The following is a 23,726-nucleotide window of genomic DNA, read 5'->3' on the forward strand; positions in this document are numbered from 1 at the left end:
CTGTAGATATCCCAATAATGCATATTTCATTATACTGTGACCTGTGTCCTTCAGACCTTGCTAGAGATGATCCCAAGAGATCACAAGGGTTTACAGAACCAATAAAGAAGCACATATTTTGACAGCCTCCAGGGTTCTAGTGGTGATGAACTGTGGAAGAATTCCAGCAAGGGCCACAAAACTCACAGGAGGTCTGCTGACAGGATACACAAAGCCACATTTGATCAAAAACACTGACCAGATAGCTGATGCTTCGACAATGATATATAGCGAGGTATCTATAACATGATTAATATGAATTTGAGCTTTAAGTGCACTTTGAATTACTATGCTCAGGTGATCTATTGAAAAATTGGTGACCCATATGAGCTGCACTAATTAGAAGTGAATGTTTTGCATGCATGGTCAACTTAATTGAGTCATACTGTATAATGGCTCAGAACATGTCCTCAAATTTAGTATATTATCAAATACATAGAAAAAAATATTTTTAACTTACAAATCTGCAGTTTATTAAGATGTCTACTTACACTGTGTATGAAAATTGGGGTTGGGAGTATGGTATAGCTTAGGTAAAGCACTTATTTCGCTTAGCTCAGGTTAGTTTTTGCTCCTCCAAATGCATTAAACACCATGTCAAAAGAAAAAGAATGGAGTGCAGGGAAAAAAGAAAGGGAGCACAGCAGACCTATGGTACCTTTGGTTTAAGTGAACAGAAAGCAGAGCCAAAGTACCATCCCCAAATTTCCTTTATGACTAAGCACAGAGCCACAGGCATCATAACAGAAAAGTCTTTAACCCTAAATTGTCTTAGAAATCAAGATACTTGGCCTCAAAGATATTCAAAAACCCATTAGAAGCTTGTACACTCACCAGCACATGTAGATCACTGATGAACCACAAGGTCAAACCAGAGTCACATGGCCACTGACACATGTAAGGTATACATATAATCAGAATTCATAACTGTCTCCTGGACTGCTACGCTGCAGCCCTTGGTTTGGCAATTCATTCTGATTGACCAAACACAAAGGCCTGGGGTGCCAAATCTATTCATCCATTTGAGACAGCAGTCCTGCTTGGGGAGAAAGCCGCCAGCGTGTTCCAACCACTACCAAAAGAGTTAAATAATAAGGGATACTTAGAGATATAATGTCATCTTTATTGTATAGGTGCTAAGCTAAGTTTCAACAAACAGTACTTATTGTATTGTGAGAATGAAGAATTAAATATGGTGTACTAAATGAATGTGACTATATTCATATTCTTTTCTCGGTTTATATTTAGGGGGCCAAGCACCGAAAGTGCATAGACACCATACCATTATTCTACCTTTTCTTCTTCTTCTTCTTCTTCTTCTGGCTAGAGTGTCTATGGGCTGCCATAGACACTCTAGCCAGAAGAAGAAGAAGAAGAAGAAGAAGAGGAAGACTTTTCTGCCACTGAATACTCCAAACAGTTTGTCCATAATGGGCCAATGAATCTGACAGCAAAGCTGCCAAACAGGAATTGAGGCTGTATCTCAGCAGCGACTTTGCACACTGGCACAAAACCTGGTAGGAATTTTCAGGACCATGACCTGAGGCTATGCAACACATTTCGTGCCAGCGCCGTCTACTTGTCAAAGGTTACAATAACATGCTAAAATGCTTACATCTAACTTCCATTTTTGCTACTCCACCTCCACATTTTGTCCAATCTTCACCAGATTTGGCTCACATCATCATGAGGCCTGTCTGAAAAAAAGTTTCTCCTGTAAAGTGCTGGCAGATGTGAAAAACAGGATGTGAGGATGCATCTCAGAAATGCTATCTATGTATCATCATGAAACTTGATAAGTATCCTCAGAACCATGTCCTAAATGTACCTAAGAAGTTCTGTGATTGTGCCATCTTGTGGTCAAGAACTGAAACAACTTTCATTTTTTTCCTTACATCATTTGAAGAATTCCTATAATTCCCTGGAGTATGCTGAAGTGAAAGCACACCAACATGTGAAATTCAAGTGTACTTCCTGTTGACCATCTTGGATTTTGTCAAAAACTGTTTTTTTTTGCTACTCCTCCTACAAATTATGTTCAATCAACACCAATTTTGGCATACATCATATTCAGACCAACCTGGACAAAATTTATATATTTTTTTATACATTTAGAATGTTGATATTCCAAATGGTTTGCTCACAATGTGCCAACAAATCTGACACAAATTTTGGTAGGTATCTTCAGGACCATGACCTGAGGCTATGCAACAAATTTCATGACAGTGCCATTTACTGGTCAAAAGCTACAATAACATGCCAAAATGCTTCCATCTAAGTGCCATTTTTGCTACTCCTCCTCCAAAGTTTGTCCAATCTTGGCTTACATCATCTTGAGACCTGTCTAAACAACTGTCTACTGCCATTCCAGCCATTCAAGGTGCTATTATACAGACAACACATGACTGGCAGGGTTTAATATCAAATATAATTTTTATTGAGCAAAAAAAAAAAAAAAAGTTTGGTGCAGATGTTTGTGCAAAGGACGGAAAAAAAGACCCAGACTGATAAGAAAAAAACATAAATACCTTAGATGTTTTTAAATTGAAATAAGAAAAAAAAATTTCAGGTCAGAGCAGTAGCAATCACAACCACAGCTACAGCAGCAATACCACCCTGCTGCCCATTTATTCATCTAGACCTTTCCTACTACAATCAGACAATTCCACCACTCTCTGTGGTCAAAATATACACATCATGAGTGAAACTACAAATCACTCTTGAATCACTTTGCCTAAAGTTATGGCTCTGCTTTCCTGTGATTGCTTAGGCAACAACTGTCATGCATCTGTGAATGTGCAGCTCACCAAGTCTGGATACTTGACCCCTGAAAATGCTGCTTGCATTTTCATCTTCCTTCTCACTTGAAAGAGCTACAACATTCATCGACTTCGATTTTCTCTACTTCTCTTATTAAAGTCCACTGGCTGATCCAGCACTGTCCCACTCCACTGTTATGTATGCAGGGAAGGTCTCTCCATCAAAAGATTTGACTTTCAACAGATTTAACTTGTACTTGCACAGCTGTCACTAATGGAAGATGTAGTTGTGTTAACAACACTAACTGTAGATTACACTGAGCTACAGTACACTGGGTAACATGTAATACACTCTGAGCCTCATGGAGTGCTTATGAAGTTTTAATCCTAAACCCTGCATGAGTTTGCGGTGATAAGTGCTAAGTGGTTCTGAGTTCGTTGATTTCATACTCAAAAGTGACCTCAATTAATGGCTTCCAAAGAATGTGTTAAAGCTTAAAATAAATATATCTTTGTTTTGAATGTTTTTTTCCTGGTGCACAAATGCACTATCCAGGTTTTAATCCTCGCTTAAAAAGCATCCTACTAACTTCTTATACGGGATAATTACACAGTATGTGTGCTTTTTGCACCAGTATAGGCTGAATCAAAATACTGATGAAATAAAGCATGAGATGACCAGCAAAAAGCATACAGAACCTCCAAAATTTAATATTATTAGTTACAATAGTATATATTACATTGCTCTCTCTTCTGAGCTTGCTAATGCCCTTTCTGGTAAAATAGTTTCTAATAGACATTATTTGGAAATCCACTTTCCCCATTCATTGTGTGGAGTGTAGCTATGAAGACACACCTCAAAAAATAATGTAAAGATACACTCATATAGATTTGGTAATAATTGTACATACACCAAATATGAGTTCGGACTTAATTCCAAGAATCCGTAGAAGAATACTGTAATCTCTTGTCTTCATACTATTCTATATATTTATCACACTCCAGTGTTCTCTAGGAATAATATAATAATAAGAAAACACTCAGTGGCAAAACAATTTAAAAAAAAAAGACTGGTCTTCAGCCCGAACAGTCTAAATAGGGAATTTGATATTATACATTTCATGTAAAAAGTTAGTATTCTCTGAATGAATTTATTTCACATAGAAAGACACTGAAACACCAAACAATTACAGATAGTTGTATAAACAACATATAGCATGTACTGTATAATAAAGATTCCTTTTTGTTAGCCACATGATTAACAATGGCAGGAGAAAATTAGGAAATTTTATCCCTTGGAGGGAAGGGTTACTGCAAATCAATTCAAAGTTCTTTGGACTGATCACCTTTGTCCTATGATGAAACATTTGTATCCTGATGGGAGTGGTCTCTTCTAATGTCCTATCCACAGGGCATGAGGTCTCACTGATTGGTTTGATGAGCATGAAAATGATGTAACACATATACTATTGCCATCAAAGTCACCAGATCTCAACCAAATTGAACACCTAGGGGATTTTGGAGCATTGTTTTAGACAGTGTTCTCCACCATCATCATCAAAACACCTGAGAGAATATCTTTAAGAAGAATGGTCCTGTACAGTCCCAGGGATTTGCAGAATCAATGCCAAAGTACATGGATGTTGTTCAGCTCATGATGGCCCAACACCATACTAAGACACATTAAGTTGTTTTTTCCCTTTAATTTGTCAACTATATGTATATAAAATAACATTGTGTGAGTGACAAAACCATTTTGTAAATTATTGTCTATCAAAACTGTCCTGAATGCATACAATAACTAGAAAACTATCTAGAATATTTGGAAATAATAAAATGATCAAAATATCAAAGTATGGAAAAACAACAATTCACTGGAAATAATTTGGCATTGTGACAATTTAACCAATCTTGTTATAATCCAAAAGATAAAGAAACCAGAAGACTCAACTTCTGATCAAATCTGCCTATCATAAAATTCAGTAGAATTTCAAGTAAGGTATTTTATTTTATTTTATTTTATTTTTTACAATAAATGGCAGATTAGTTTGGTGGGAGCCTGCTACCAACTTACATAGCGTTAAAAACTAATTGGCTCATATGATTGGCAGTGAAACAGAAATATAGGCTGAGATCTTGTCCTTAGGACAAGTAAGTCATGTATTTCTCATATCATATGATATATGACCAGATGATTGGCAAAATTTACACACTTCTTACATCCCCACTGAACATTAGTGTAGAGTGTGTACAAATGTGCACATCTCAAATATACACATATACTCAAAGCACTAGCATTGGTTCATCAATTTCTTCTGCTGAAGTCTTAATTTGAGCTCAGAAACCAGCGCTGTGTTGACGTGGCTCTGTTTATTCCTCTTTGCCACTGTTGCAGAGACGGATGATACTGCCCAAGGTCGCTCTCCGAGTCTGGAATAGCCTGGCAGTGGAGGTGGCAGAGGTAGGGAGTGATGCACACACACATTGTTATTGTTACAGTTGACATTCTCTGGGACCTCAGATTCTTTCATGAACCTTTCACTATTGTTCTGTTGTTTGAAGGGATTATGGAAGTTCCACTGCTTGTGTTGCCTAAGTTTTCTTCTGATGATCCGTCGAGAAGGCAAGACCTTGTTAGACTTTTTATTACGCATGAAAATAGCCGTAGAGATCAAGACAGTCACAAAAACCAAAGCTATAATGACAGCTGCGATCATGCCAAGGATTTGCATGGGATTTTCTCGACTTTTCATTAAAAAGGATGGCAATGGGCCATTGAGTCGAGTCTGTAAAAGAGCACAAAGAAACATCAAGTCCATGGGACTGAAAGCATATACAAAGTAGACTACAGCAGGTAACTCAACATTTGTGGTGTTAAGAAGCATACGTCACACACACTATTAGCATTAACACACATATGCTAGCAAGATCGCAGCATATTATGTGTGGATGAACAGAAGGGATAGTTCATAAAAGGTAATTAATCCAATAATAATTTACAATTGGGAACACAATGCAGAATTTGATTAAAACAAATTTGTACAACAGAGCCTGATTTCACAGTAATACAAGATCAGAAGGGTTGAAAAAGGCACCCAGAATTGAGATCATATAGTCTCATAAGTTGTGTCTTAGCAAATAGCTATGAATTTTAAGTCTAAAGGATGGGTATTTATTCTGTTTATATTCATATTTCAAAAGTGTTATTGTTACTGTGCTCTGGCTATTGCCCTCTTTTACAGACTGCAACCGTGATGTGTCATCTGAATGTAAAATGAAAAAGATGGAAAATTCATGGAAGAAATGAAGAAGCTCAACAGTGGTGATGGTGACAAAATGCATTTGTGCAGTGCTGGAAGAGAGAATCATAATTAAGGCCTCCTTGTAATTTTTCTGATCTTGCACTGTGGGTGGACCCAGGACTTTTTCACAGCGTTACAGTAAATTATGGTAGATATGAAAACTGCCAATAAGATTATGAAGATGACAGTGCTGAAACATATAGCAAAAACAGTCCAGGGTCGGGTTCTTAGGCTCAAGAAGTAGGAAATCAGTCTGGATTTGATCTGCAATGGTGATAGAATAATATCAGAAACTTAAACAACAAAACTTAAAATAAGTTAGAGTATTAAAATGTGTTTTTTTTCTGATTTGGACTCAAATGTCTGTAACATTTTTTCACAAATAAAGTGCTTCAACTAAACTGCTATCAAAATATACTGCATTCAGAGAGCTATAACCTACCGCTTCTGTGATATCAATTTTCACAAGTGTGGTTGTACTGAAAGACGGGGAGCCTCTGTCTCTGGCCTGGACCACCACAGACCACGTGCAGTCTTTCTGATTTGTGATGTTTTGCACTATGTCCATTGACTTGATGTAGGGCTTCAATCTGATCTCTCCTGTGTCTGCATTGATGTCAAATATATTGTCCGGTTCTGCTTTCATGATTGAATACTCAATAACATTGTTTGGCTCCTCTGCATCATCATCTATTGCCTGAACAACACAAGAAATAGTTTAGCAAATATATTCTACAACAATTCCTATGCAAAAATTGTTAAAATATTCAAATAAAGAAACAAGCAAAATGTCTCTGACCTCTATTTTCACTGGTGCGCCAATGATCATTGTTTTCTCTAAAATATTCTCATTGAACTCTGGTCGATGATCATTGAGGTCCAGAACTGTGACAAAAACTTCAGCAAGGCTGTATTTTCCCTCTGTGTCCTCAGCCTTAATGAAGAAATTGTACTTGGACTTCACCTCAGCGTCCAGACTGGCCCAGGGCTGGGTGTAGATGATCCCTGAATCTGACTGGATGAAGAAGCTGCAGAAGTACAAAAGGGCAGGAAATGAGCACACACAGGAAAGTGGATCACACAATCCGAGCCTAACAGTATTTTGTAGTTAGCAGCATTCTGAAAACCACAAAAGCAAATATTGTTTAAAAAAATATTTTACATGTAGATACTTAGGTGCTTAAGTAAAAACATTATGTAAATTGAGGTGATCATAGGGCTACATAACAAGCCATTCATAACAACCACTTCAAGATTTTTATTCAAGATTTAAGATTTTATTTGTCACATACGCAATTATATACAGTATATAACTTGCAGTGAATTGGAAAGAGTTCCACTTAATAACAACAAATCTACATAAACATGTGTAAAGATATCAGATATCAACATTTATAAAACTTCCCTTTGCGAATTTTGACATGAGCCAAGTAATAGTTTTTTGTTAGTTGACGTACATTTGTAAGCATCTAAGCTCAGTATCAAACCCATATTTCAAGCTTACTAAAAGTCATATAATATTTTCTTCATTAAGAGCTGGGTCCTCTTTAGCAGTATTTATTTATCTATCATTTGTTTATCTTATAGACTGTACATACTGTAAGTGATTGCTTCTGATTGTCAACTGTGTGTATGTACTACAAGAACCCTCTATTTCTTCCCAACATCCCATTAGCAGATTATCTAAGACAGAGACATAGCCACTTGTTTTAACATTGCTTTTTAAAAATCCTCAAACTTTCAGCACTAAAGCTTTAATAGGTTAATAGGTTTTAAAATTTTTTTACTGTTATTAAGAAACATATAAATTTCTTATTTATCTTGGAATGAACATATTAATACAGTATATGAAATTATAGGATATAATATATGAGACTATCGACCTATATGATATTTTGCAATGAACTAATTTAAAGGAATTCACATTAAACACTACTTTAACCAATGTTTAAAGTGAAAAAAAGCCTAATTCAAATATCGTAACACTGCTGGACTAAGTGATACCTCAGAAAGTCTGAATTTCATGAGCTTCTCATTCACCCTCCTCAAAAACAGTGTGCAGCGTGGTTACATAAAAAGTCATTGTATTTTGACCAAAAGCATAGTATTAAACAAAGCTTCTCAATATCCCTGCAACTTCAAGACCTCTATCCTTTGTTTTCCCAGATTCAAGACAGTTTATAAAAGCTTTATGTACATGTCTACTATAAACAGTACATAGAGCTGGAGACATATGAGATACTGAAAGTAATTCTACTCACAGATCTGATCCTGAGCCATGGATGGAGTATTTGACAACACCCCACAAACCAGAGTCTGGATCCTTAGCCTGGAGAGAGAGCATAAGAAGACCAATTACATATCAAGGGAAAAACATAAGTTATACATGCATGTTTAAAACAAGAAACACTAAATATGACAATGATTATATTTGGAGAATCATAGCTAGAATCATTATTAGAATGACAATGATCACCTGCTAATCAGATTATACCACTAATTTACCTCTAGTTGTGGATTTATAGTGGTTTTGTGGTCAAGGTTAAAAACTATTTAGTTAAATGGAGTGGATCATGAGACAGAATACTGCTCATGCACACAGGCTGAGGTCCCCCCTTCCTCTCTCTCTGTCTGTCTGTCTCTCTCTCTCTCTCTCTCTCTATCCTCTGATGGAGGTAAATGCACAAGCTTAACAAAACACATGGAAATAGTTTGAAGTACTCAAAGGCATTTACACTCTTCCTGAATTATATTGTTGGGATTAATTTATGATCATGCAGCATAATCTACATATGAGATGACATCAATTTTATACATAATAGAAATGTAGAACATAATATAAAATCAAAATGTAAAGTATGCAGGAAGACTTGGTGGTGTTATATAACTTCATGTATCACATGTTTTTTTAGAAAGAGCTTAATGTCACTGCAGTTTAAAAAAAGGGGCTAATATAATTATACGGTATGACGCAAATCGGCTGAAGTAGCTGAGTATAAAATTAAATAAGTGCTTTTGCTGTTACACAACAAAGTTACACACTGACAGCTTGCCTCAACTTTTGCCAGTAAGCTAGTCATAATAAACAGGACATGGTATTACATTCATATTTACCCCAAAAGTTCAAATTATATAAAAAAATTATACAGTATATTGCTATTCATATCCTGTACTTCTGGGGAAATGATCCATGTAAATATTTGTATTTCAATATCACACTATAATTATTGGTTTGGCAGTAGAACATAGTTTGATTTATACTTACTGTCACAGACACAACATTGGAGCCACCAGGTGAGTTCTCTGGGACTCGTGCAATATAGAAATCAGAGGAGAATCTTGGAGCGTTATCGTTAGTGTCAAGCAAGTGTATGACTATATCTGCGGTGGCACTGAATCTCTCGGGGGTATCAATTTCCACTGCAAGAATCTAAAAAAGACAAGAAATCTCCCATAAATTCCTTCTAATTGATCTTCAAATCGTTCATACTGACTTACATACAGAAACATATCAAAGATGAGCAAAAGATAACTATAAACTTTAGATGTAATTCTTGTCAGTCATCCAGTATTTATATTGTTTGGAATTAAGCTGGTTGGAATTAAGTTGGAATTAATGGTAGACTTAGTGAATTATAAACCAAATGATAATGTAGTAAATCACATATGTTAAAAACACGATATGCTTTCAAAGGGTTTTTCCCAGGCTCAGATCTTGTCTTTCTGTACATGGTACATATAATGAAGGAGTAGCCACAGTCACAGTAAATAACTTTATACTGTAAGACTATTATACCATAGTTCTGTATCTCTATTCTGATTGATTAGAAGGTGTTGATTAATTTTCTTTAACAGCAAGGCTCTGACAATAGGCAAATCATAGGCCAAAATTATTGTATCACAGGTCAACATTAAATGTAACTATAAATGAATAAAAACTATGATGTGCTGTTCTTTAATAAATGAAAAATTAGTGCTGTTAGTGCTGGCATATTGCTGTGGTATAAGAGGAATGAATGTGCTTTGGGACTTGCTGTTATAGGAAAATAATCAACTTTGGGGCGGTAAAGGCATCATACCATCCCGTTGTTGTTTATTTTCATATAACAGCACACCTCATAATGTTTTATTACTTACTTAGCTAATTTATTCCCACATTTATTCCTATTTATTTCTATGCTGTGGATTCAAAATATGCTTTATTATCCTGACTTATTCTGCCTTATAATAAATCAGATCACCTTGAATGTCAGAAACTGGAATTTCTCATAGTCTATTGCAGTGGAGTCTTCTACTAATAAAGTGACTTGAGCTTCATTAAGGACAGTCTGTGGGACCACTCGTAACATATGACCTGGTCCCACCAGCCTTAGGTTGAACTTTGCATTTGCGCCCTGAGGAAAAAAAAACATAAATGAGGTTGACTTTAAGTGTACTGCATATACTATCTATAAACACTATGAATTAGTAGTCAGTTGTTCCAGTCCTGGGCTCCATTCTTCATATGTAGATTACTGAGATTACTGGATTTGACTGTTGACAATTTGACATGATCCTGGATTTGACCATTTTTCAAAGCTGCTGCTGGACTTGAAACAATAAGTCTGTAAGATCAAAACCACTGAGGAGAAGGCTTATTCAATGTGCACATGATTATGCATTTATAAGCATTTTTTTATTAATTAGATTTACATATATATCTAGTTTTTGATTCTAGATATATATGTAATTGTGTTCTTTGAACACTGGATAACCAGCGGGGGCAGTGACAATCACCTGGATACCTTTTTTGTACAAATGTGCACATATGCCAAAACCTTGATGTATGCCACAATATTTGCAATAAATGCAGCTATCACACAGCCAACCTTTCCTGGAACTTTCTTGCCAAGTTTTTCTTCGTCTACTTTCCTGCCACAATGTCAGAACTTTTGGGTAATTGCAAAGGTGTTTGGGGCTGCCACACTAACAACATTGGAAGAGGAGACCTTAAACTTAGAAAGTGCAGAAAGTGAACAGTGATTTCCAGGCAGCAGCAGCACAGAATTCCTGGAGTAGCATGCTTATAAATAATGCCCACAAAGAGAAGACACTCCTTGTAGAGTGGAATCGCACAGTAATGGCCTGTCTATAGGCCATGGTTATGACCATGAGGGCTCCTCATGTCTTTCCTCCATGACAAAAGTTCAGTTGATGGCCACCATTTGGTCTAAATTGTACTATAAGGTGCATAACAAGGAACTCTTTCCAAGTTTGTCTTCAAAATTGATCTTGAGCAGAAAACCTAGGTTTAACCACTAGGTCATCCCAGAGTCATCTGTCCACCAAGGCATACAAGGTGAGCTTATCACCAGAGAATGCAGTTTTTCCACTCTTTCTACTGAAGTGATCACCAGCAAAAATGCAGTTTTTAAAGATACCAATTTTGGTTTGGCATCATTTAACTTCTGAGGGGTGAGCCCATGATGGGATTTTAGGGAATCATGGCAAATGGAGGTGACGTGGCTCTATCAGAATGGTGGTAATATGTTTAAGAGCTCCCAGAGAGATGTAATCCATAGAGTTGTGCTATGCTAATGGACACCCCATACATCTTTAGTATAGATGGTTGCTGCTGTCCAGCATTCCCTGAAGAACAGTTAGTATTTTGGGAATTGGCACAGTATACTTGATCATCAGAACAGCTTCCACTAAGGGCATACACGGCATTACATTGAAGACTGTTTCCTGGAATGCTAAGGCAGTCCATTCTTCATTCCAAGGGACCAAACTCAAAGGCACCGGTGACTTGGCTGGATTGCCATTCATTTGTAATATTTTACATTTATTTGACAAATGCCCTAATAGAGTGACCTACAGAAGTGAAAGGACATTACATTTTACATGACTGAGCAGTTGAGGGCCTTGCTTAAGGGCCCAACAGTAGCAGTTTGTCAGTGGGATTAAAACTCATAACCTTCCAATAAGTAGTCCAGTAACTTAACCACTGAGCTACTCTCTGTGTTCAGACCACTAGCAAAAGTAACAGTGGAAACAGAAGCTATCTAAACTTATTTAGCTCAGTAATGCCTGAGCTGAATATAGTGGTTCAACTGGTGGATCATTATCAGACCAGCTGCAACTTCCAGGGAATTCAGACACTGGATGGACAAGTGTGATTCTTGCAGCTTGGCTCATTTAATCATATTGTGTATTTTGGGGTATGAGGGGAAAACCAACTCCATCCCCAAAGCTGTGTATTCATAGCCCAGACACTTAGCCACAGGCTAGTCAGTTAAATGGTGGAGAGTGTGGAAATCTCTGAGCAAAAAACACTGAAGCAGAACCCAATATGGCAGAGAAAATGAGGGGCAAACAGAGGAAAACCCAACTGTAGCTTCAGTTTTGCATAATATCAAATCCAAGCTGATGTAGTTTATTCACAAGGGCAAGTTTCCTCTTTCTGCCGTCTTCTCCAAATGATGCACCCCCTGTTATCAGAACTGTAAAATAGGCAGCAGGGAACTGCTTGCAACATTTTTGATAATATTCTAATCTAGAATATGCCCAGGCTCCTGGGTGCATCTGTTAGCCTCGCCTCTGGCGTTAATCCCTGTTATAATGGACAGACTGTGAGGAACCAAGATGTGGAGACTTGCTTCAGTGCCTTTATCCCCTCTTGCTTCAGTCACCTCATTTGCACAACCTCTGCAGGTGTGCCTCCATTTTCAAAGTCCAGTATCAATTGAAATAAATCCTTTGCTGGGTTTGGTCCCAATTATTTCTGTGTGGTATCCGACAGTGAGTCCAGCTGTGATCCAGTGGTGTTGTCTCTGCTCTCTCATCATGTGTTTGAATCCCTGGAAGTGACCATCATTGGGCCCTGCTATAAATCATAATGTGAATAAAGCATTTTTTGGTTTTATATATGAATGTGTTAACTTTTTGTCACAAAGCATTAGACAGAGCTTTCACTCAGATGAACTTGATTTCATAATCTATTTATAGCATTTCCTATATAATGAGTTTTGCAATAGTACACAAGCAAAAGCTGGAAAGAGGAAAATACTGCATAACCAAAGATTAAAAAGACATACCTGCTTGTTTGCTCATATTAAGTTCACTGACATAACAATAATAAAAATACCAGTGTCATTGTGACAGACCACTCTTGCCAAACAAATGTGAGTGATGCATTAAACTAATGGATACTCTTATAAGTCCATTCAGGTTATGAACAATTGACATTTTTAATTTACAATTTGCCCCTTTATCTCCACCATTTTCATATATATGGATACATCAGCTCACGTGACCATTGTAGGTGCTTTTGGCTGTGGACAGGAGTCAGCATGGTCACTCTGACTGGTCTGTGGCTACGCAGCCTCATATACAGCAAGCTGTGACGCACTGTGTTTTCTGACACCTTACTATCATAGCCAGCATTAACTTTTTCAGCAATTTGTGCTACAGTAGCTCTTCTGTCGGATTGGACCGGATGGGCTAGCCAAGCACATCAATGAGCCTTGGGCGCCCATGACCCTGTCACCGGTTCACTGGTTGTCCTTACTTGAATCACTTTTGGTAAGTACTAACCACTGCATAAAGGGAACACCCCACAAGGCCTGTCGTTTTGGAGATGCTCGTCTAGCAATCACAATTTGACCCTTCTCAAAGTCACTCAGATCCTTACGCTTGCGCATTTTTCCTGCACATCAACTTCGAGATCTGACTGTTCACTTGCTGCCTAATATATACATATATACAGGGTTTGAAATTAACGCCCGTCATGCGGGTAAAAAATCAGCTGTGGCGGGTAAAGTTGTCAAATCACTAGCCAATCTGGCGGGTTACTTTTCATAAATAATGTTCACTCGTTTATTTCCTGGTAAAGCTCATGTAAGCCAAATCTGCGCAGTTTCAGCGCAAATACTCAACCTGTGAGCCATAATATTACGCTAAATACAGCATTATTGCGCAGAATGTGCGCATATCTGGCTTACTTGAACACACCCGTCACTATGCAACAAATAACGGCGCGCTATATGCGATACAACTCTTGATACAACTCTGGACTCGAACATACTGTAATAATGTGGCGATACTTAGCTGGGGTTACTAACCCCAGCATAAAAAGCAAAGTCGCCCCAAACAAAGAAGGTGACCAAGAAAAGAAAAGCAGAAATTGTAATAGCAAGTGGTAAACTGGGCACGAATGGCTCGTCTATGACTCCACAAATCAGATAATGTACTGTGAGGACTGCTGGACATATGCGTTGGAAAAGCAGAAAACAAATAATTTTGTTACTGGAGCGAACAACTTCAAGGTGGAAGCTGCTAAAGACCAATTCAAAAAGTCATCTCGAGAGCTTAGCAACAAAACAAGCAAAATCAACGTCTATTAAAAACAGTGTTGCAGCTAAATGCTTACTATCAATGAAATCATCGCTATTATTATTTTAGACTTTGGCGACACTGACGTGGAAGAGCTCACACATCATTTCAAGCCTCTTCTTATGTCAGCTGGAGTGGATGTTGACTTGATCCCGGATCAGTGGACTGTACTAAAGTCACGACTGTACCAGCAAATGGGGCCCTTAGAGAAGATAACCTGGCCTGCTGTGAACAGGATGCTGGGCCATGAGTGTCCTGATATTCTTCAACTTTTTAACCTCATACTTGCCATCCCATCATCTTCTGCTGACTGTGAACGAGGTTTTAGTTTAATGAAGTTGGGGAAAACTGACTGGCGTGCAAGACTGAAGGCCGAGACACTCTTACTGTCCAGCTGAACTCTCCTGATATCATGCACTTTGATCCCAACAACGCCATTGAGATATGGCATGCAGAGAGTTTACGCTCCCGCAGACCAGAGTTCAAACAGCACTTCCTTAGTGACACAGTGGACTCTGAGGATGAGAGCTCTGAGGACATCTGAGCATTTGTTTAAAAATCTGAAATTCAGATTTTATAATAAATAATAATAAAATATATAATACATTTTTATAAATAAAGATGTGACATAGTTAATCTGGTTATTTTCTTTCTTTCTTTTCTTTCCTTTTTTTTTTTTTAAGGCTAGTAGAAGTTCTGAATGGCCAGTAACTTAAAAATTTAGTAGCCAAATTGGCTGGTGAGTGAAAAAGTTAATTTCAAACCCTATATATATATATATATATATATATATATATATATATATATATATAAAACACCTGTGCACCTACTCATTCATGCAATTGTCTAATCAGCCAATCATGTGACAATAGTGCAATGCAGATATGGGCCAGCAGCTTCAGTTGGTGTTCACATCAACATCATCAGAATGGGGGAAAAATGTGATCTCAGTGATTTTGTCCATGGCATGATTGTTGGTGCCAGAAGGGCTGGTTTGAGTATTTCTATAACTGCTGATCTCCTGGGATCTTCATGCACAAAAGCCTCTAGAGTTTATTCAGAATGGTGCAATAAAGAAAAAACATCCAGTGAGTGGCGGTTCAGTGGACAGAAATGCCTTGCTGATGAGAGAGGTCAACGGAGAATGGCCAGACTGGTTTGAGCTGACAGAAAGGCTACAGTAACTCAGATAACCACTCTTTACAATTCTGGTGAGCAGAAAAGCATCTCAGAATGCACAACACATCAAACCTTGAGGCAGATGGGCTACAACAGCAGAAAATCATGTCAGGTTCACAGAGATGGTAGGGTCAGAATCTGGCACCAACGGCAGGAATCCATGAACCCAACCTGCATTGTGTCAACAGTCCAGGCTGGTGGAGGTGGTGTAATGCTTTTGGGAATTTTTTTGGCACACTTTGGGCCCATTAATACCAATCAATCATCACTTGAATGCCACAGCCTATTTGAGTATTGTTGCTGACAGTGCATCCCTTCATGGCCACAATTTACCCATCTTCTGATTCTACTTCCAGCATGACAATGCATCATGTCACAAAGTCGTCTCAAACTGGTTTCATGAACATGACAATGAGATCAATATTCGTCAGTGGCCTTTCCAGTCACAGAATCTGAATCCAGTAGAACACCTTTGAGATGTGGTAGAACAGGAGATTCACAGCATGAAAGTGCACCTGAAAAATCTGCAGGAATTGCATGATGCAATCATGTCAACATGGAGCAGAATCTCAAAGGAATGTTTCCAAAATCTTGTGGAATACATGCCATGAAGAATTGAGGCTGTTTTGAGAGCAAAGGGAGGCCCTACCCCCAGTATTAGTATAGTGTTCCTAATAAAGTGTTTTATTTATTTACTTTTGGATAACACAGAATGAAAAGCTTACCTGGTCTGAGTCATTGACTGTAATCCTCAAGCCCCTCAATATCTCTCCCTCTGGAGGATGTTCATACATGGTCAACTCAAAGGTGTCCTGTGGGCCATTCTCACCATAAAAGGTAGGGGGGTGGTTGTTCAGGTCCATTACTCGAATAGTTACAGTGGTGATAGCAAAGTCCATGACACTTCCCTGTGAATTCACCTCTGAAGCCTGACAATAAGCAAAACTGTCACTGCTAAGCAAATTAGTGCAGTTTAATGAATCACAACACCAAGCATAAAAATAATATCTAAAGAAAAGACAAGATATAGATTGTCTAGTGATTCATGTTCTCATGAAGACTCACATAAAAAAAACATTTGAATAAATTCTGACCTTGACCTTGATATTAAACATTTCCTTTCTTAAATTATCTGGATAGGCTAGGAGAGTGATGCAGCCACTTGTTTTGTTGATGCTAAATACACCATCAGCTCCTACAAAAACATAACACACAAAAATGTACACAGTAATAACTTGGAAAACTCAACAAACCGCAAATGAATGATGCAGATAGATTATGCCAAACATAATGGTAACTAATTACCCTTAATTACTTGATGTACAGTAGCTGATACATACCACTTTCAAGAGAATAAATAATTGGATTAGGAGTTTCTACATCTCCATCTTGGGCAAAAACAGTGAATATTTCAGATCCCTGAAAAATATTAAAAAGAAATAATAAAATAAATAATTAATTAAATTATAATTTTTAATAAACTGTATATATTTTCTTGCTAAAGTTCACTTCATATCTTACCACACTGAAAGAGTAGTCATAATGCATTGGTTAGGGGCTTAAAATGGATCTTGTGTCATTTACACAGCAGAGTGGAAAGCAATGAATCTTTCAATGCTATTACAGTAGACATAACCTTTTTCTCAAGGGACTCCTCAAAGGCGTTTTTTTTTACAACCTCAGTTAATGTGAAAATGAGAGCCAAACATTGACAATTTGCTTGTAAATATTTGTATTTTTGTATAGCTGATAAGTTTACTTTACACTTGAGTTATTATTATTATTATTATTATTATTATTATTATTATTATTATTATTATATCAGATTAAGTCAAAACTACCATGAGGAATGGGAAAAAATGAGCACTCACAGGTGAAGAGACTTCATAGACGTAGCCAAAGTATGGTGTACCAACAAAACTGGGAGGAGTGTCCTGACTGTCAATCACATTAATTGTCAAGGTAGCAGACGATGACATCACCTGTTCCCTTCCATTATAACTTCCGCCTCCATCCTTAAAGTGATAAGAATGATCATATTAAGTTATTTTGACTATTGCAAATTTGAATCACAAAACTATTGGTACCCTTGGTGAAGTTAAAAAAACAGACTGTAAACAAATCAGTGTTTTCCACGCAATTTCAATGATTACCACTAATAAATCAAGAAAAACTCAAGAAAATGTTCAAATTCTAAACTATTTTTGTTCATTTCAAATGCTGCGTAATTAAATAGGCATACAATGAAATACTTGTGCAAAAAATATTTTTATATTATTCTTACTAATTGGATCACATTCAACAGAATTTCTTTTTTTTTTTTTCAAATTCACCATTTATATTAGATTATCTTACGCATATAGTTGGAAACTTTATTCTACATATTTTAGTAAAAAGCTCACAGAAATTTAACCCATAGCCACTCAGTTTGTGAGTGATAGTACTGCTTGATGCTGCTTTCTGGCTAGAATAGCCACAGCAAGCTTATTTTTACTGTATGTTTCACAATTTTAAGAAACACATTGGAGACTGTTCATTTTTGATTGTATTAAAAACAATGTAAAGTCTCACTCACCTTTGCCACCACAGTAACAAAATGTGTCCTCACTCTCTCATAGTCTAGAGCCTCACCCACTTTTATCCTTAACACTCCACTGTGGCGGTCAATAGCAAACTTAGTGTTTGGGCCAGTGCTCTACATATTAAAACAAAAGGCAGTGTTTTAGGCAAGACTAAATACCTATGCAACACAGAGACTAATGTAAATTCATTTGGACTTTAGTTTGTACAGTATTGTACAAAAGGCTCTAATTACAGTATTATGCCAGCTGAATAAACATTATTACTGTCAGTACTGGGTGAAATGTATCCTCTGTATATTGGATCTGGATGCCCATGAAGTGCACCTTAAGGGTGAAAGCTCATATGCCCAGATTGCTGAAGCTGAAATGTCACTCCTGTGCTATCATGAATCACTACCACTTCCCAGAATGCTGAGAGCTAAGCCCTTAGTATCTGACACAAATGTGATTATAATCTAATCCCAAACAGCACTAATGCTTAGTATGAGCTGTGCTGCACATTTTAGTTTTAGGTTAAATGCGCTTAAAGTGAATTATTATTTTTATTGCAATCATATTAACCTTCCAGTCCTCAATCTTTCCAATGATTTTCTACTAAAATATTTTGCAGGGAACAGAAATGTAAAAAAAAAAAAAAGTTTCATCTAAAAAAAGTTTTATCTAATTTATGAGTAACACATCCACATAGATAAGTCGTGTGCAAATCTAGAGCTTGTAGGTTTGGAAAGATGAGTAGTTACTTGAAGAAAGTAGGTGACAGATCCACCTGAGCCTGTATCTCTATCCACAGCCTGCACTTTAAATATACTGCTCCCAGAGGGTGTGCTCTGTGTATACACACACACACACACACACACACAGTATATTCAACTGTGAATTAGTTGTTTAAAATGCAAAGAAGCCATGTTGTGTGTTTCAGTAAAAGATCATGACCCTTACCTCTGGCACGTCCACAATGGAGGGCAGGTTCTGAAACTGTGGCTCCTCATCATTGGCATCCATCACAAACACCCTCACTTTTTCTACTACCTTTACACATAGTAGTTAATAACATATTATTAACAACTTTACACATTTAGAGCAGAAAACATTTTATGATAGATTTTAATCAACCTACTTTATTAAAGTCATCAGAAATACTGACAAGGACCCCAATCTCATCCTGTATCTGCAAGGGTAATCAGATTATGAATTTTTAAAAAGTATATCTGTGTCTTTGCCCAGAAATGATAGCTTATATAGTATGGCTTAGAGACCTACCTCTCTGTCAAGTTCCTCTACCAGAGTAACTATCCCAGATATGGGATCAACACTAAAGTATTCTTTAGATCCTGGATCAAAGCCCAGGCCATATCTTACGGGCTGTCCCTCTGGATCAGTTCCATTCAGAACATATATATGTGTTCCTAAAGTATGGGAAAGAGGATCAGTACTGTCTTCAAAATAACCTCAAAATAAGCGCAATACTATGAGTAACTATTTCTACATTTTACCTGAACTTCTATTAGTGTATGATTTGTAATTTATGGCCTACATGACACACTCTAAAGCAGACCCCTAGACTTGCTGTAAACAAATATAGCTACTGTACAGCAGCCATGTTAATGCTGTTTTCTCTTAGCCAGAAAGCACTTCACTGCATGAAATTAAACCATTCAAATCTGGCTTCACAATCTGGCACAACAGAAAAGTGTTTGCCCTGTCATCTGGTGATTGTAAGTTCCAACCCTGACAATGCCACAGGCATCTGTCGCTGGGAACCAAGGGAGCAAAATTGCCTGTGCTCTCTGGGTGGGAGGGATGGAAGGACTATCTCTCTCTCCTGACAATCGCAGTGACACTAGGTAATCGTGGGAGTCCGTGAGATCATATATGTAAGCTCAGATAGCACTTTCTACTGAGTGTGCTACACTGCACAGTGACACAGCATAACCAGCAGTTTGAATAGATGTGGCTGGTTGGCTTCATGTGTCTTGGAGGAAGCACTTGTTAGCCTTTACTCTCCCTATTTGGCAGTTGTCATATATCAGGGTAGAAATGGCTGGTAAGTGGGAATTGGCAGGTGACCAAATTGGGGAGACAAATGGGTGGAAAAATTAAATTATTTTATTTAGGTGAGGTTTCCGAGCATGTTTGCTCAGTCTATGATACTCTTTTATCCAGTACAAATCTATGTACTGCTAAAAACTGTTTGGTATATCATAGTGATATAGTGTAGCTCTCTTACCCTTTGGCGTGTCCTCTGAAAGACTGAACAATGCCAGATTACCGTTGTTACTCTGGGGCCCATTGTCATAGAAATATGGTGCGTAATCGCTCTGTGCTGTGAATGTGGAAACAAGAAATTATTTCTCATGTCTCACATACTGTACGTGTAAACATATAAATGGTGCCTTATATGAGTAACTGAATCTTAATGCAGTCTACCATTTTATACACTACCACTCCTTTGGCTACCCACTTGCCTTGTCTTACTGGTAATGGACACAGAAACTACCGAGTTATGATACAGTATATCTTCAAGAATTCACTGTCGTAAAGCAGTTATTCCCAGATTACCGTTTGTCAGTGTAATGTTCAAGAATCCACACATACTCACTTGCTACTGTTTATGCAGTTGGGCAGATAATGCAGATGTAGGAAAGACATAAATACACACTGTATTAGTAGCAGTAATGGAAATATTTTTCCAAGAAGACTTTTTAAACACTAGATTATTAGCCTTAAGATTATTTCAGCTCAAGATATTCTCATTTTAAATACTCACCAAACTGGAAATGTACCAATAACATAAATGGTGAAAGTATCCTTTTATCAACATTCATCCTAAAAAACTGAAACAGTCCAAGGAAAGTGGCAGTGGTTGGATCTAAGCAGGTGTCTCTTTGAAGGTGGTTGTTTTAGACTGAGGAGAGCTAAAGCTAATCCAATGATGAGTCTTAGACCAGGGCCATTTTTAACCCCCTTTTCTATCTCGACTACATCAACACACCACAGGGGCTTCTGAGCTACTCCTCCACGCCTCGTAGGACTCATCAAGTTGTTTCAATATTTACACTAATTCTGTTATTTTACAGCTACATGTATACTTTGATATCTTTTTTGCTAACCAAAATATGTGTCCTTATTGTGAAAGTATAAATGCTTGATCATTCTGATTAATAAATATTGAGTCACAGACTCTATAATATGCACTGTGAAAGACTCTCAAAAATGCAGAGGTCTAATTGTAGTTCAAGTCTAAAATTTTGCTAAACTAACAGTAGAAAAAAGATTTAGCCTAAATCTGTGACTGAAGCATAAATAATGAAATAACAAAAATGACAAAATATTTGTCTGGCTTGCAATAATCATTATGGGCACAATTTATGTGAAGAGTTGACTCCACAGTTTATCTGTTGTGACAGATTTCTTAATTTGTCCACTGTATTATTGTCACCTAACATAAAGGCACATTTTCCAGAAGTGTCAAAAGGCATACTGTAATTAACTTTTTATTCCATACTAGAGGGAGTTGTTTTGTTCTACATACTGTATATGAATGAATTTAAGGTGTAAAATATGCTACCACAGAAGGTCAATGTCAGTTTTTTTAGTTAAACATACCTCTCATAAGTGTTTATAAAAAGAATACATATAATCCCTTTTTTTAGTCAATCCTATTTATAGAGCGTACCTCTACAGTATGGTATGTAACTTCTCTCCTCAGTTAGAAATACATAACAGAATGTGTAAAATATACTGTTACGACCACCTTTTCTGCTCTGAAAAAGATATACTTAAAATATGACAGCTGTGGCTTTATACTGACACTTAGGACATTCTCACATTTAGGCGAAAAAATTTGATTATATCAGATCATAAGTGAATTAATGAGAACAGATTGGAATTTGATGAGAACTGAGGTGAACATTTTCAAAAGATTTCAGTTTAAACATTTATGCACAATACTGAGAATAAGTGCGTTTTTACATTATTATTTTCACCTTATGTGAAAATTATACAGATTCTAGCTATTTTTAAGTCCACCATTTGCTTTTTCCCAAGCTTTTTAAATTTTCTTTGGAAATATATGATATTAATGTTTACACAATAGTTGTAAGAACCACCTGCTGAGATACATAGACTCTGTTTTAGTTCACCTATGTGCAATGCTTAACTAAATGTTATTTCATTACAATTACACATTGCACTCACATTTAACAATTTTTGTTATTGCATTTGTATTTTATATGGAAAAGCACCTATAAAAAGACACACTTGCCAATTTACCTCAGTAAATATTTGTGGCTGTTGCTTTGCTTTCAGGTTTAATTTGAATGGAGCAGGCAGATGGCAGGCAAGCAGATTAACCCAGTGTAATCCTTCATCTTCTCACAGTGCTCAGAGCCAGTCTACTGGGACAAATAAACAAGGACAAAAAAAAAAAAAAAAATCAGATTTATGCAGGAAAACGGATTTAAGCACTTAGGCTTGCAGAGTGAATGTAGCCAGAGTGCTATGTCCTAGATGTATACATTACCCAGAGTTGTTCTTTCCAACTACAATTGTAGACCTTTCAGTTGTCATTTAAAGATCTCATTGTCAGTGACCCTCTAGGGTGCCCTTCCAGTGAAGAATATGTGATACAGTGCCTCATACAGTTTCCCTACCTGCAAGAAAACACCCTATTGGGTGCCCTTCCTGTAGAGAAAATGAGATGCCATGCTCTATATGCTTCCCTTCCCTGCAGGAAATGAGATGAAGTGCCCTCTAGGAGATCCTACGTGTGAGAAAATGTGCCCTCTAAGGTGCCTCTATAGTAGAAAAAAACATGAGTTAATGCCCATCAGATGCCCTTTTTATTTTTTGCCCCTGCCCCTCAGACAGCCTGTGCCTGCCCCTGTGTTCATTTATTATTCTAAAATGTGTGAAATAGTTCAAATAAAAAAAAAGAAGAAACTGAGTGGCACAGGATAATTTTTATTTAAAAAATATTAAAAATAAAAATATACAAATATACAAATATAAATATAAAAAATAACAAATAAATAAGTTTGTGGAATAAAAAAATCTGGAGAAGAAGCTCTCAGTCTTTGGAGTCAGACCAGTTGCTTTTCTTTTCATCCATGAGTCAGCCATTAAGAGGGACTAGGAAGAGAGGTTTACTCATGGAGGAGAAGCTCATGTTCTGACTCATCAGACTGCAAGCTTCTCTTCCAGGGTTCTCCTATCTAGAGATGTGCATACACGGACAAGCTGCATTTTCCTTAGCAGTAGAAAGTTTGTTTCACACACTCATGGTGTGAGACATCAAACTGTGAGTTTCTCCTTCAAGTTTCTCATACTTAACGGTATGCTTTGCACATTGGACTGGTCACACTTGTAAAAGAAACCTTATTCCAAAAGGTTGTTGGGAGACGATACCCATACCATTCCCGCAGTGGTTCCAAGGAATATTCTCGTAACATTCCCGGGGAACTTTTCCGTAATGTTCCTGGGGGAACATTCAC

At 37.2% G+C, this 23,726-nt stretch overlaps 1 protein-coding gene across 1 annotated transcript; it reads right to left on the bottom strand.

Annotated features, from left to right (window-relative positions):
- Nucleotides 1–3,986: 3,986 nt before the first annotated feature.
- On the bottom strand, nt 3,987–20,570 carry LOC113544434 (cadherin-related family member 1-like; the record flags this gene model as incomplete). Its single annotated transcript, XM_053232333.1, has 16 exons — nt 3,987–5,584; nt 6,543–6,797; nt 6,900–7,128; nt 8,362–8,429; nt 9,366–9,530; nt 10,342–10,494; nt 16,378–16,581; nt 16,747–16,847; nt 16,993–17,071; nt 17,524–17,667; nt 18,228–18,347; nt 18,975–19,061; nt 19,174–19,259; nt 19,348–19,402; nt 19,495–19,640; nt 20,462–20,570. Coding segments are annotated over 16 exons (2,496 nt in total), but the record flags the coding sequence as incomplete, so codon positions are not given.
- Nucleotides 20,571–23,726: the final 3,156 nt, after the last annotated feature.

Source organism: Pangasianodon hypophthalmus, chromosome 3 (assembly GCF_027358585.1).
Source record: "Pangasianodon hypophthalmus isolate fPanHyp1 chromosome 3, fPanHyp1.pri, whole genome shotgun sequence".
NCBI lineage: Eukaryota > Metazoa > Chordata > Actinopteri > Siluriformes > Pangasiidae > Pangasianodon > Pangasianodon hypophthalmus.